General features: G+C 45.4%; 1 protein-coding gene across 4 annotated transcripts in view; it reads right to left on the bottom strand.

Moving 5' to 3' along the window:
* The window catches only part of ABCC6 (ATP binding cassette subfamily C member 6), a 48,606-nt gene extending 33,216 nt beyond the window's left edge, over positions 1–15,390 (bottom strand). Inside the window, exons 1-9 of one of the 4 annotated variants that reach the window (XM_087942113.1) lie at positions 15,278–15,390; positions 13,714–13,890; positions 12,086–12,211; positions 10,337–10,474; positions 9,031–9,156; positions 7,106–7,167; positions 3,523–3,654; positions 2,810–3,013; positions 947–1,124 (exon numbers count right to left, since the gene is read on the bottom strand). In XM_087942113.1, the coding sequence (XP_087798239.1) occupies positions 947–1,124; positions 2,810–3,013; positions 3,523–3,654; positions 7,106–7,167; positions 9,031–9,156; positions 10,337–10,474; positions 12,086–12,211; positions 13,714–13,890; positions 15,278–15,337 (1,203 nt within the window). In that variant the 5' untranslated portion in view covers positions 15,338–15,390. Of the gene's footprint in view, positions 1–946; positions 1,125–2,809; positions 3,014–3,522; positions 3,655–7,105; positions 7,168–9,030; positions 9,157–10,336; positions 10,475–12,085; positions 12,212–13,713; positions 13,891–14,110; positions 14,135–15,277 lie in introns of those variants that run through there. The other 3 variants (XM_087942114.1, XM_087942115.1, XM_087942116.1) reach the window with 3 other exon arrangements.
* Between the last annotated feature and the right edge of the window lie 489 nt (positions 15,391–15,879).

Below are 15,879 nucleotides of genomic sequence, written 5' to 3'. Positions count from 1 at the left end.
CCAGAGACATCCTCATAGCATTTGTTAACCAATCTCACCTAAAATATCTCTGTCTAGTCCATCTTCTGTACTTCCTGTATGGGTAGTCTTTGACTTACAACCATAACGAAGCCGCCAAACATGTATATTGCCAAGCGAGACATTTGTTCAATGACTTTTCCCCCCCGTTTTATGACCTTTCTTGCCAAAGTGGTTAAATGAATCATTGCGGTGGTTAAGGGAGTCACACGGTTGTTAAGTGAATCTGGCTTTCCCCATGGACTTTGCTTGTCAGAAGGTCTCAAAGGAGGGAATCAGGTGACTTTGGGACACTGTAACCGTCGTAAATACGAACCAGTTGCCAAGCGTCTGAATTTTGATCTTGTGATCATGGGGAGGCTGCGACGGTTGTAAGTGTGAAAAATGGTGGTAAGTCACTTTTTTCAGTGTCATTGTAACTTTGAACAATCATTAAAAAAAAACTGTTGTAAGTCAAGGATGACCTGTATATAATCACTGTCCTTTGCAACTTCACTACTCCAATTCTCTTCCACTTTTCAATCAGTGGTGGGATTCAAAATTTCTTACTACCGGTTCTGTGGGTGTGGCTTGGTGGGCATAGCAGGGGCAGGACACTGCAAAATCTCCATTCCCTCCCCATCCCACTAACCTGCTTTCCAGCTCCATTTTCCTGTGCAGGGCAACCAAAGAAGACCCAGCCAATCAGCTGGGACTTGGGAGGCAAAGAAGAGATGGGGTTGGCGGGGCCAGTCGAAGGCGGGATTTGCTGGTTCTCTGAACGACTCAAAATTTCCGCTACCGGTTCTCCAGAACCGGTCAGAACCTGCTGAATACCACTTCTGATTTGAATCCCTTTGGAACTCAAACCCTTCAGAAAGACCGAGATGTACTTCCCAGGAGCACCACAGTATATATAAAAAAAAGGTAAACAAAAAGCAGGGTTTACCTTCCGATAAACAAGGCCGGTGATGGCTGTTTTTAACCTCATGCCAAGCACGGAACACATATACATGTACCGCTGCTCAAACAGCGTCTGCAGACAAGCCAAAAGGAACATCGCGGCAGCGTAGGAATAACCTATCCAAAGAGGAGCTTCTTGGTCATTGATAAAATCTAGGAAAAGACTGCAAGAAGAATCAAAGCAATTCTACTGTCCTGGAATGGGAGCCGCAACCACCCATAAAAACCTTTTAGGCCAATGGTGCGCCATTAGGATCAGGGGCGGGATTCATTTTTTTAAACAACTGGTTCTGTGGGCGTGGCTAGGTGGGCGTGGCTAGGTGGGCATGGCCATGTGACTGGGTGGGCGTGGCTTCTTTTTTTTTGCAGCAACCCCTCCTGTTTTTGGGCCTTCTGGGCTTCAGGGGTGTTTTTGCTCCCAGAAGTCTTCCCTGGGGCTCAGGAAGCCAAAAATCAGAGCCGGGGGAGGTTTGCTGTGCCCCCCTCCATTTTTTGCCTTCATGGGCCTCAGGGAAGCCAACTGGGCAAAGCAGGAAGACAGCGAGGGGAATTCCAGCACATCTGATCATAGGAATGGCTAATCATTGGGAGGGAAAAAACAAAAGAAATACTGTAAGGAGTGGACAGGGAAGAACACAGCCAGCGATGTTGGGCATGCGTGCAATGTTGCGTATGTGCAATAAGGACTGACTGGGCAGGGAGGGTGGAGAGGGGCGGGGCCATCCAGGCGCACACTGGTTCTCCGAACTACACAGGATCATAACAACCAGGTCTATAGAACCGGTCCAAACCGGGTAGAATCCCGACCCTGGTTAGGATCTTAAAAAGTTCTCTCCTTCCAAGTTATATTATGCTGTACTTGATTTGACTGGTGAAATATGACCTAACAGCGGCATCTGCTTGTAAAGTTACAAAACGTGGCACATTTCATCTGGATTCGTTTGGAAATTTGTGTATAGTTCAATGAATGGTCAAAGCCAAGGAAACGGGTTAAATTAACCACCAGGTTAATTGTGTTAGGTGAATGTAATTTATTTTTAGCTCATAACACAGGCCAGGGATATTTAAATATAGAAAAAGAGCAAGTAGAAGTGGTGGGCAGAGTTAAGTGAGTCATCAGCGTAGAATCATAATGTTCCCACAAAATCCAAGTCCAGCCCATATTGAATTCTGCTGAGTCTCATCTAGCACCAATTTAGTGATGATTATTAGTTGAGTAGAGTGTTCTGTATAGGTTTGAGCAATAAACCTTCTTAACTGCAACTTAACGCATAGTCCTGATTCTTCATGCCTGCCCCTAAAATCCCAAACGGAGACTTATGTTTTCCAACCTTCATCACTCAATCCTTTCAACTGAAGATATCATGATCCTATTTGCCAAGATGTGTCTGGTGCGGTGCTGGGAATCAAATTGTTTTACTACTGGTTCTGTGGGCATGGCTTGGTGGCTTGGTGGGTGCGGCAGGGGAAGGATACTGCAAAATCCCCCTTCCCTTCCCACCCCACTAACCTGCTTTCCAGCTCCATTCTCCTGTGCAGGGCAACAAAAGAAGACCCAGCCGATCAGCTGGGACTCGATGGGAGGCAGAGAATAGATGGAGGCGGGGCCAGTCAGAGGTGGGATTTGCCGGTTCTCCGAACTACTCAAAATTTCCCCTACCAGTTCTCCAGAACTGGTCAGAACCGGCTGAATACCACCTCTGGCCTGGTGCATGATTATTGTCTCCTCCAATATTATTTACTCTGATAGCAGCTACTTTCCTGGATTAAACTGTAGATCAGACAGATGCAAGGACTTCAAACAACCTTATTAATCCCCCTTTGGAAACAAAGTTTAAGATTCACATACCTCAGTGTCTTTGGAACCAAAAACAAGAAGACATCACAGGTGACCAAACAGAGGGTTGCCAGAAGAAAATAAGTTCCAAAAACAGTCCAGAAAGTTTTTAGAAGTTCTTTGCTCTTGATAGCTTCTGGTTGGAGCAATATGGTAGTCTCATCCGCATTTTCTTTCTGGGTTAGCCTTCTTTTAAATCTTGCAAATTTGGTCATTCTGCAGGAAACATATAACAAGCGAGCATCGTTGAGTGTCGTTTTCAGCATTTTGCCAATGATTAAGTCTCTCCACACAAGAGAAATCCAATTAAAAGAGGAATAGGAAGAAACCGAGAGCTAAAAAAGCTGTCCAGGGTCACCTTATAGGAGAGAGTGGTAGCATAAAAATTTGAATAACTACACAAAAATAAATAAATAAAATTTAAAAATCGGGGGTGGGTGGGGGTGGAATCATGAATACAGCATGAAAAACCACTGGATTCCTTGCTGTTCTTTTGCATATTTGTCACTGGGTTTTGAACTGCTGGTTGCCAAGAATCCTAATTTTGTTGGCTGTGGAGATGCTGCAACGGTTGTAAGAGCGAGGACTGGTCGTAAGTCACTTGTTTCAGTGCTGTTGTAATTTCCAATGGTCGCTCTACAAATAATTGTAAGTTGAGGATTACTTGTAGGTTTTCTAAATAAATGGGGCAGCAAGAAAAATGGACGCAAACTCAAGGAACTTACTGTTCACTTTTTGGACAGCCTTTATCCCAAGCATCTTTGACCTTGCCCATGATTTCTTCAGAAGAGTTCTCTTTTGCTAGTGACCACAGGATGTCTGGCTGTAATGGAGTCCAGTAGCCTTTCCAGATCAGCCTGCAGAAAGCAAAAAGATCAAGTCACAAAAGAGGAAAAATGCTATGCATCAGATTAATCTGTTCTTGTGTTTGGATTACCAATAAAGGATGGTTCATAGCAGTAGCACTTAGACTTATATACCACGTCCCAGTGTTTTACAGCCCTGTCTAAGCGGTTTACAGAGTCAGCCTCTTGTCCCCAACAATCTGGGTCCACATTTTACCCACCTTGGAAGGATGGAAGGCTGACTCAACCTTAAGACTGGTGAGATTCGAACTGCCAAACTGCAGGTGGCTGGCAGTCAGCAGAAGTAGCCTGCAGTACTGCACTCTAACCACTGTACCACCGCGGCTCACTTATTTATTTATTGTATTTATTTGTCAATAGCTTACAAGATAATAAACGTAAGTTTAAACATACAGGAAATGGGTACGAATAATTGGGGACAATACGACAGGGATGGTAGGCACGATTGTGCACTTATGCACGCCCCTTACATACCTCTTAGGAAATGGGGGAGGTCAATAGTGGTTAGTTTGAGGGAAAAGGAGTGTGTGTGGGTTTGGGGATGTGACAACAGAATGAAGTAGTGAGTTCCAGGCATTGACCACTCTGTTGCTGAAGTCGTACTTTCTGCAATTGAGTTTGGAGCGGTTTACATTAAGTTTATATTTATTGTGTGCTCTTGTATTGTTGCAGTTGAAGGTGCAAAAGTCATTGATTGGTAGTACATTAAAACAGATTATTTTATAAACTATGCTTAAGTCAAACTGTAGGCGGCATAGTTCTAGGTTGTCCAAATTCAAAATCTCAAGCCTAGTAGTGTAGTGGATATCCCGTTGCGCAAACATGTTCAGTTGTTACTAGAGGCCCTTGAATCATCCCACATGCCTTACAAATCATGGATTGGATGACATGAGTCAATCTGGATGGTCAATTCAAGGACAGAATTCTGGTGAACAAACTGACCTGAAAGGACCAGATTCAAGGGATTTAGGAATTTAATTTCAAGGGAATTTTTAGCTCAATTGCGTCAAATCAAGGTTTTGCACAATCCTGGTTGCAGGCAGTCCTCAATTTACAATAGTTCATGTAGAGATTGTTCAAAGTTACAACGGCACTGAAACAAGGGACTGTGATGACCCAGGGTGGGATACCAAATAAATACAGTCACAAAAATAGGTGAAGCCCCTTTTATTCCTTCACTTTGCTTCAAAGCTCCAAATATCCTTGACTGGAGACAAAAAAAAACTCCCCCACAAGCAGTTACGAAAAGGAGGAAATGCCGTTTAAACTAAAAAGGCCTATAAGTTATCAAGAGTAAAAACAACACAAACCACACTGAAGCAATTAAGGGAACCAGGCAAGATAAGGGCTTGAAGACGTCCACAGATATCGGAACACACACTGGGAAGGACGCCAAACTCAGGTAAGTACAGACAGACTAGAAATATTTTCATGCTTTGTTTCCAGCACTGGCCCATACACATGTCTGTCCTTTTAACCAGTTCTCACAGCTGCAGCCCATGAAAGGGATCAAGGTCCTTTCCTCCCCTATAGACCACACTATTCATGTTTCTCCCTTATCCTCTCCTCCCTGCATGCTCTAGGATGGAGACGGGATGGCCTGGGTCCTCCTCTGACTGCCCAGCCACTGTCTGCCCCTCCCCCCTTCGTCCACAACCTCCGGAGCCACACTTCCACTCCCTGTCAGCTGTTCCTCCTCTCCCTCGGAGTCAGACTCCAACAGGGGCATGACAGGGACTTAAGTTCATTTTTCACACTTATGACCAGTGGTGGTATTCTACAGGTTCGGCCCGGTTCTGCCGAGCCAGTAGTGCCGATGAGCAGCGGAGACCAAACTGGTTCTCTCTGACACTCTGCTGTTGGGCCCACCTGCCTGCCCGGGCTCCCATATTCACCTTTATCCTCTGCTTTTGAAGCGCAGCTGCTTTGCGCAGCAATTGCCACGCGGCAGCTGCTGAAACATCAGGGAGAGAGCAGGCTTCCAGGAGGAGAGTTGGAACACCTCTGCGCCTGCACAAAGTGTGCATTTGGCGTGTGCACACACGCAAAGTGTGTGCACGCGCACAAAGTGTGCCCACCAAGCCACGCCCACTGGACCGGTGGTAAAAAATCTTCGAATCCCACCACTGCTTATGATCATTGTAGCATCCCCATGGTCACGGAATCAAAATTCAGATGCTTGGCAACTGACTCATATTTATGATGGTTGAAGTGTCCTGGGGTCATGTGATCCCCTTTTGTGACCTTCTGACGAGCAAAGTCCATGGGGGAAGCCAGATTCACTACACAACCGGGTTACTAGCTTAACAACTGTAGTGGTTCACTTAACAACTGTGGCAAGAAAGGTTGTAAAATGAGGAAAAACCTAACAAATGTCCCATTTAGCAACATAAATTTTGGGCTCAGTTGTGGGTCATAAGTCCAGGACCATCTGTGTTTGTGAGCCTTATAAGCCGTGACATCTGGGTTTGTTGGATCAAGATTGCTTTTTTGACCAAGGCTTCCCGAGACCGTAATTAAGCACATACTTAGTTAAAACAACTCTTGTTTTATTTCAACACTGGGAATTATTTTCATTCCCAGCTGGTAGTGAGTCCCAAACAGTCCCTCGAGATAAGCACCCATCTTTCTCTCCTTTGAATTGCCGCCAATAACTAGAGTGCCAAATGAATTATAAAAAAAACCAACCAAAGTACAAAGAGCTTCAAGAATGAATCTGAACCGAACGAACAACTTTGCCTCCTGCAAAGATTTCATCATCTTGGCCTGACTTTTATCTATTATGGGAGGAGCAATCACCTCCCAGCCTTATTCCTGAGTTGCCCCTTTTGTCTCAGCTGCTCTTGTCTTCTGGCAGCTCTGCGCACACGCGCACTGGGAACAGGCTCCCCTGGGTCCTCTGCCTCACTGCTGCCAGACTCCGGAGCACGCTACTCCCAGATGGTCCTGGCTTCATCCCTGCATCAGAAGCAGGACCCTCATCCGAATCCTCCCCAGACTCCAGGACTGGTCCCCGTTCTTCCCCACAGTCCAATTCCGCTGCTGGTGAACCACAACCATTGCAATGCTTTGGTTATCAAAGGGCAAGGTGCATTTCTCTTGTTTGCCTTCTGTCAAATGTTGAAATTATGTCTGCACTATGTTCTTAGGCTTTTTTGGCCATAAAAATAAAAAAAAATAAAAACCATTTTTTGGGGGCTGCAGCTCCTTAATTTAAGGCCTCCGTTCTCGAGATTGCTCTGCAGAATATTAACTGTCAACTTCCCATAATGATTTTGGCTTCTGAGAGCAGCTTTGATTCACAGCAGAAGGCCGCCTGGTTTAACTTGGAGGGGGGGGAAAAGGCTCAGCAAAATATCTTGCCCAGCCGAACAGATGGATTGGACAGCCACTGCTTGACACTTAAAAGCTGGAGTGGGGGGGATGTCGTTTGAATTCTTACCGAGCAAACCACCAGAATGTGATTTTGGAAACAAAAGAGGCTCCGGATTCAGGACAAGGATTCTGCAAATGTTTATAAGAAAAAGACAACCGTCAAATCTGCACACATCAATGCAAAGAGTATGGCTATAGTATAGACAGTGGGAGAAAGCAAATTCTTGGAATGTTAGGCCAATGGTCACCAACCAGTGGGCCAGGGACCACTGGTGGTCCGTGAGAAAATTTTGGTGGTCCGCAGAGAAATGTCACCTCCAAAGCAATTAATCCAGGCTGTGCAGGAACACAAGGCTGCGCCGCCCACATGGCCCGCGGGAACACAAGGTTTGCGTCACTTGCATTGTGAACAACATGAGTAGTGACAGGAGGGGGGGAAAGGGTGGAGGGGGGGGACTTGCCCCACTCGCCCCACACACCTGGCCTGGCCACCGGGCTGCTTCTTTCCACTTCTTTCTTCTTCTGGTTTTGGCTGCACGCAAGGAAAGCAGCAAAAGTCTTTCTTTCTCTCCCCCAAACTCCGCCAGAAATGAGTCTTTGGGACCCTGCAAGGCCTCCTGCTCCAAGAGGCTGCGCCAGCGTGAGAAATCTCACAAAGACTCATTTCTGGCGGAGTTTCTGCTCAACTAGGAGACTCTATTATTTCAGACAAGTGACTGTCCGGTCTCTTCTTAAAAACCTCCACTCACAACATCTGGAGGCGAGCTGTTCCGCTGGTTAATTGTTCTCACTGTTAAGGAAGTTTTTCCTTAATTCGAGGTTGCTTCTCTCTTTGATAAGCGGCAGCAGCAGTGGGAACCGTGGAAGTTACGGAGGCGGCTCCCCCACCCGAGAAGCGGCTGAAACGCTTCCACGGTTTCCGCCGCTGCTGCCGCTGTTATTGGAGACGACGCTGGTGAGAGAGGGACAGCTGCAGCTCGGCCTGGGCGCTTGGAATGCAGGAACGGGCTGCGCACCGGGACTTTTGCAAACTTGCAGAGCCCGAGGCTGGAGCACCAAGGGTAGCAGCAGCAGAGACCGCTCGCTCGGCTCTTCTCACGCCCACCCAGCCGCTCGGGATTAAACCAAAATGCAGCGCGCGGCGCTCCCAGGTACCTCAAAATGTCTTTTTTTTCCTGTTGTTGCGGGGACGGGGAAAAGCGGGAGCGACTCAGACGCTGTTGTTGGAGATGGCGCTGGTGCACGGGGGGAATTAATTCACCCCGAAAAGACGTCCTAGCTGTTTTTTCGGGGCTCAAAAAATAAGGCCCGGCCTTATTTTGTGAGAAACATGGTATTTTGTAATGTGGAGAGATTCAACATAACTTTGAACATATTCAATGAATTGCTAGGAGGGTCCGTTCAAGATAATTCTCGATCTGAGTGGAATTTTCAAACCACCCTGGGCTATGCATTTACTCCACTATAATTTTTACACATTTTTGTTGTAAAAGGAATGCATGTTCACATGATGAGCTTAGGAAATCCTGAAAATGACCACAAATGAAAACTTTTAAATTCTATTCTGAGAGAGGGGGGGAGAGGGAGAGAGGAAGAGAGGGAGAGGGAGGGAGGGAGGGGAGGGAGGGATAAAGGGAGCAGGAGGGAGAGGCAGAGAGGGAGGGAGAGAGAGGGAGAGAGGGAGGGAGAGGGAGGAGAGAGAGAAGGAGAGGGAGGGAGAGAGGGAGGGAGGAGGGAGGGAAGAGAAGAGAGGCAGAGAGGGAGGGAGGGAGGGGAGAGAGAAAGGGAGAGGGAAGGGAGAGGGAAAGAGGGAGAGAGGGAGAGAGAAAGGGAGGGAGGGAGAAAGAGAGAGAGAAGGAAGAGAAGGCTCAAAAGAGCCCACCAGCCCTTCTGTTATAACTGCTAAGGTCTAGAAACTTTAAAATGCACCAACAAGACTCTAAAATATATTCCAAGCTCTATAAAGGAACAATCCAAAGTTCAGCTACTTACTGAGTCGTTGTTAATTTTGGAAAAGAAAGGTGGGGGATCTGTAAAACAGCACAACACCAGTTCCGATAAAATCAGAGCAAAGTAAATGTATGAAGACAGATGTTGGAAAGGCTGTTCCTGGAATCCCTGTTTAAAAAAAATGTTTAAATTGAAAGTTGGCCACCATTCTTATTAAACCAGCAACTGCCTATATCTCTGTTAACAGCCCTGTAGTGATCTATGGCCGTGACTTTGGGGAGGCAGGAGGAAGAGCTGCAGACTAGGCAATGGTCAGATAAGAGGCAGCTGAACCCTCAGGGGGTATGGCAAATAGCAAGAGCACTTAGACTTATATACTGCTTTACAGTGCTTTACAGCCTTTTCTAAATGGTTTACAAAGTCAGCATATTGCCCCCGCAACAGTCTGGGTCCTCATTTTTACCCACCTCGGAAGGAAGGAAGGCTGGTGAGATTTGAACTGCCAAATTGCAGGCAGCTGGCAGTCAGCAGAAGTAGCTTGCAGTACTGCACTCCAACTACTGCGCCACTGCGGTTCAAATGTCTCGGAAGAGACCCTGTCTAGCTTCTTGGATGGAAAATGGAGAGGGGAGAGACGTACAGATAGTCCTTGACTTACAACAGTTCGTTTAGTGACCGCTCAAAGTTACAACGGCACTGAAAGTGTGACTTACGACCATTTTTCACATTTACGACCGTTGCAGCATCCGTGTGGCCACGTGGTCAAAATTCAGATGCTTGGCCACTGGTTCATATTTAGGACGATTGCAATGTTCTGGGGTCATGTGAACAGCTTTTGGGACCTTTTGACAATCAAAGTCAATGAGAAAACCAGATTCACTGAACAACCATGTTACTGACTTAACAAGTGCAATGACTTGCTTAGCAACTGTGGCAAGTAAGGTCATGAAATGGGGCAAAACTCACTTAACAAAGGCCTCACTTAACAGTTTAAAACAAGGCTCTTCAAACTTAGCAAGTTGAAGACTTGTGGACTTCAACTCCCAGAATTCCTGAGCTAACAGGACTGGAGGAGGAGGAATTCTGGGAGTTGAAGCCCACAAGTCTTGAAGCTATCAAGTTTGAAGACCCCTGCCTTAAATTTTGGGCTCGACTGTGGTTATAAGTCGAGGACCGCCTGTTCTTTCAAACTTATAAGATTTTTTGTTACTATCAACTTAGGCATGGCTCGTTTAACAACCACTTAGCTTAAGAATGGAAACTCTGGCCTCAATTCTGCTCGTAAGTTGAGGACCACCCTGTGCTGTTGCGCTGGACTACCTCGCAAGGCTGACCGAGGCAGACTTACTCCTTCCATCGCTTGGTGCAGTTTGAGGCCAGAGGAGACACTAGAAGAGAGAAGAGACAGCAGCCAAAAGACCATCAAAACACCCGAGGATTGGACTCCTTTCATCCGCTCCATCTGGGTGAGAAAAACCACCAGGACCTAAAATGGAGGAGAAATACCAAAGTATTTATATCTAGTATTTGTATTTATATTTATATAGGCTCTTACTAAATTTAAGAGCCTTGGTGGTGGAGTGGCCAGAGTGCAGTACTGCAGGCTACTTCTGCTGACTGCCGTCTGCCTGCAATTTGGCAGTTCGAATCTCACCAGGCTCAAGGTTGACTCAGCCTTCCGTCCTTCCAAGGTCGGTAAAATGAAGACCCAGATTGTTGTGGGCGAGAGGCTGACTCCGTAAAGTGCTTAGAGAGAGCTGTAAACAGGGATGGACTGTTACCGATTCGCCCCGGTTTGGGCGAACTGGTACCGAACTGGTAGCTAATTTTACGGCCGGTTCAGCGAACTGGCAAATCCCATCCCTGGCTGGCCCCGCCCACCCTGCCCAGCCCCTCCTCTCCCAGGAGTCACCATGCGGCCCCGTTTTGGATCCCAGGTAAGTACAGGGCCCGTTTCCAGCCTTCCAGAACTCCTAGGAGTCCCAGGGAGGCTGTTTTCGCCCTCCTGGAAGCTTCTAGAGCCCAGGGTGGGGAAAACGCCCCCTCTCCATGCTGTAGGAGGCTGACTTATAAGAGCCAGTTCAGACCTGCTAAAGACAAGGACTGTACAGAGCAGTGATCCCAACCTTTTTGACGCCGCTGCCCGGTACCGGCATCAACTGGCGGGCGCTATACTTTTGACGAAAAGTGCGCTTCCGTGACTTCACCCAAGAACTTTTCGCCAAAAAAGATGGTAAGCGCCAGCGCTCCGGTGAGCTTTTCGCAGAAATGGCTTTCTACCCGGAAAAGCTCTCCGGAGTGCATGCCGCCATCTTTTTTGATGAAAAGGCTTCCCGTGAGCTTTCACCCGGAAAAGCTCACCGAAGCACTTTTTACCAAAAAAAAGATGGCGGCGCCCAGCAACCAGCGCCCGTAAGACCCGGTAAGACCGGGTTGGGGACCCTTGGTACAGAGGATTGAACTGCCAAATCCTTATGCCTCATTATAATGTAAAAGACCTCCTGAATATGAGGATGAGCGTTAACAAGATCGAACTACAAACACACACAAACACATTTGCGGGGCAGAGTTGGGGAAACTGAATGGAGCCGAGTGTTTACTGGATGGATGCCCTTCCTTGTTGCCAATGTAGAGTTTGCAGCAGATCATTGTGCTCAGAGAAAGAAATATCTGCCGCTACCTGGGATTGAACTCACAGCGTCCTGACCTTGAGGTGAGAGCTCCACCTCTAGGCCAGCGCACCACACTCAAAACCAGGGATATTATGGGATGCTATTAAATGTTACATGTTACATGGTTAACACCAGCAATGAGTCCTGTGAAGCTAACGAATGAAAGGACTTGTTCCAAACCCAATGTGTTTGAACTGGATATAAAGGGATTCCCTGAATTTTTTAAGGGGGGAGGGAGCTCTTCTCACTTATTAATCACGCCTCTCCTTGTTTGTGCAAAAATAAAGAGATATTCAACCACTTTTCTGGCTCGGATTCTAATTGGGCAAGGCGCACAGATCTTGCCAGCATTATGGCTAATAATATCCTAAGTTCCAAAGCAAAGAAGCATGTGTGAAAAATAGAGACAAATGAATTGTTCTCACCATGGTGACCAGTTGAATTGTAGGGCTAATTATGAGCTCGGGTGCTGGTAAAACCCCTTGGTTAGCTTTCCAAAGGAGGTAGGAGATGGTGGAGAAACACAGCACGAACAAGGCGAAGCCAAGAATCTAAAGAAACGGAAAAGAGCACAATTAGAAAAATTTGAGATCCATTTTTCCCCCCTAAGGATATCATATAGCTATCATTACAGGGAGTCCTTCACTTACAATCATTCGGTGAGCAACTGTTGGAAACCACAATGGCACTGGGAAAAGTGACTTACAACCAGTCCTCACACTTAACAACCATTGGAGCCATTGTAGGGGGTGGGCTTCAAATTTTTTAGCAAGGGGCTCCCTGCCCTAATGACTGCCTGGCTGGGCGTGACTGGGTGGTCATATGACTGGGTGTGGGTGTAGCCAACTCCAGCAACTCGAGGTTGCTTCTTTGCCCTAAACCTAAAAAAGATAATATACCAAAAAGTTGTTTATTATTTCGTGCATTTAATCCTTAAATAAAAGACTGGGTGAACCAGGCTTAATAGCAGTGACTGTGAGAGGGATCTTGGAGTCTTAGTGGAGTTTCTGGTGAGTTACATGATTCTTATTATTTGGGGATTAATCCCCTCGGAGGCTAGTGGCTATGTTCTCTGATTTTCTCAATGGCTGTCCCTCTCAAACGCTGAATAGATTGTTTATCTAGCCTGCAACATTTTTACAAGGTGTGAAATGCTCTTGGCTGAATGCCCAGAAGTTCAATTAAGCCTATTCAGAGCTTTCTCTTGCTGCTTCTCTTTCTGAGGTTATTGGGGGCTCTCTGAGCCCTGCAGAGTCTTAGCTAGCGGCTCTCCTGAGCCACCTCTGATTATAGAATCCCAATGGCCATGTAATCAAAATTCACGTGTTTGGGCACCATCACGTATTTATAATGGTTTTAGGATCTTGGGGGGTCATGCAATTTCCATTTGTGACTTTCTATCTTGCTTCCAACGAGCGAGTGAATCCAGATTCATTTAATTACCACATGATTCACTTAGCAATGGCAGTGATTCATTTAATGACTGCGGCCCAAAGGTTGCAAAGTCAGACGTGACTCACTGAGCAACTGCCTTGCTTAAGCAATGGAAAATTTGGTCTACCTGTATTTTAAACTGTATTTCTACCACTTCATCATTCTTATTTGTGCTTGAACACTCTAGGTGGAAAGAGAACAGCATAATGATAATAATCACAACTGTATTGATTGGATGTTTAACCACAATTATATTGAATTGGATGTTTTTACCGGTTTTACTGTTTTTGTTTTAAAGGTGTGTTTTTATCTTTTTAATTGTAATATCTTTTATGAATGGTAAGCCATCCAGACTCATTGACTGAAATGGGCAGCCACTGAAATTGAACAAAAGAACAAAGAATCCCACAAAAGAACAAAGAATCCGACATGCTTATGGATGGCTGGAATCAGTGGTGGGATTCAAATAATTTAACAATTGGTTCTCTGCTCTAATGATTTCTTCCAACAACCAGCTCACCAAACTGCTCAGAAAGTTAACAACCGGTTCTCCCAAACTGGTACGAACTGGCTGAATCCCACCACTGGTTGGAATCCTTCTCCCGGGTTTGAACCTTACCATTTTTGCTTTGAAGACAGCCGACATCCTGATATAGCCCCTGCGGTTTTTCTGAAGGTAAAGATAATAGAAGGGGAAAGAAATCCATAGATAGATGCAAGGGATCCAAACTGCAACAGTGTTTTGAAAACAGGCTGCAAAGCCTGGGAGATCCATCCACCATGTCTGGCTCCGGTTCTACGAAAACACAAGATCACAAAATGCAAAATCACAACTGCTGAATTCAAAACATGTACTCTGTAATTGTCTAGCTTCCATCCAGAAAGGCTATTAATAAAGCAGTTCAACCGGTTCAACCAATTTCAAACACCAACTGACTTAAAACCCAAAGCCAACCAGTAACGATATTTCAAAAGCAGTGGGGGAAAATTACACGTTTTTTTCAGATAAGACCTACGCAGTACATTTAAATGGTCAAGCGCCCAGGTTCTTTTTCTCCTGCTTTTCTATGCTAAGGAACTGTTAGGTCCTCTACGGTTACAGTTTCTGTCTGTTCCCTGTTTTTGATCACCGCTATAATCCTTCTGAGTTCTGTCTCTCTTGATAATGTCCTCCAACTCCTCCTCTTTCTCAGTCTTAGCCAGAAAGCATTTTGAAGAATGTCCAGAAGTCCAAAGTTTCACTATTATTATTATTATTTTCCTCCTCTCTTGCATCCAGTCTAAAAGGCAGAGTTTTATGGTTCCCAAGATCGGTTTTCTGTTCTGTTACTTATCTCCAAATCTGACTTGAGGAAGGAACTAGGAAATATGAATTGATGGGGGTGGGGAAAAACTTTAACAAGAAAGAAAACAGATAGATATCTGATATTAACACAGTTGAGAAAGTCCAGAAATATTTCACAAGAAGAGTTCTCCATTCCTCTACTCGTTGCAGAATACCTTATGCCACCAGACTTGAAATTCTAGACCTAGAAAACCTAGAACTACGCCGCCTTCGGTCCGATCTAAGTATAGTATATAAAATCATACATTGCAATGTCCTACCTGTCAATAAATACTTCAGCTTCAACCATAACAATATAAAGAGTGCACAATAGATACAAACTCAAGGTAAACTGCACCAAACTTGATTGCAGGAAATACGACTTCAGCAACAGAGTGGTCAATGTCTGGAATACTCTACCTGACTCTGTGGTTTCTTCCCCAAACCCCAAAAACTTTAATCTTAGACTGTCTACTATTGACCTCACCCCTTTCCTAAGAGGTCTGTAGGGGGTGTGCATAAGTGCACCAACGTGCCTACCATCCCTGTCCTATTGATTCTTTTTATTTTTCTTATATGTATCCATTTCATGTATCCATAACTATGTTTATACTTATACCTGTTATCTTATAATTACTTGACAAATAAATAAATGAAATAATAATAATAAAAAAATAGATGGACAGAATCTCTTACCGGTGAGTGGGCATGCATAAATTTGTACGTGGAAAATGATCAGGGCAGAATGCTCATTGCCCTTCGCTTGGACCAGCCTGATTCAGTGTCTATGCATATTAAATTTACCCGCAGTGAAAGCCATATATCAATCAATAGTCAGCAAGAACTGTTTTCTGCTCACCCCGAGTCCAGCTGTTGCATTCTGCGGAGAACTACATAACCCAGGAACCCTGGTCATCATAGCCGTGGAGGAGGCTTCTGTCTTGTACAGATCTGATTGCTGCCTGCTGTCATTCTGCAATATTTATCTTCTTTGGTTCTGTGTGTTCTACCCCTTCCAGAGGGGTGGGGATTTAGAACATAGAATAACAGAGTTGGAAGGGACCTCGGAGGTCTTCTAGCCCAACCGCCTGCTGAGGCAGGAAATAGATAACCATTTCAGACAAATGGTTATCTAATCTCTTCTTAAAAATTTCCGGTGTTGGAGCATTTCCAACTTCTGGAAGCAAGTTGTTCCACTGATTAATTGTTCTCACTGTCAGTAAATTTCTCCTTAGTTCTAGGTTGCTTCTCTCCTTGATTGGTTTCCACCAGTTGCTTCTTGTCCTGCCTTCAGGTGCTTTGGAGAATAGCTTGACTCCCTCTTCTTTGTGGCAGCTCCTGAGATACTGGAACACTGCTGTCATATCACCCCTAGTCCTTCTTTTCATAAGATTAGACATACTCAATTCCAGCAACCATTCTTCATGTTTTAGCCTCCAGTCCCCTAATCATCTTTGTTGC

The sequence above is a fragment of the Notechis scutatus genome, chromosome 12 (assembly GCF_049901735.1).
Source record: "Notechis scutatus isolate UNSWTSFEM ecotype Mainland chromosome 12, rNotScu1.2, whole genome shotgun sequence".
In the NCBI taxonomy this organism is placed as follows: Eukaryota; Metazoa; Chordata; class Lepidosauria; order Squamata; family Elapidae; genus Notechis; species Notechis scutatus.
This window is presented reverse-complemented; position numbering and strand designations above follow the sequence as displayed.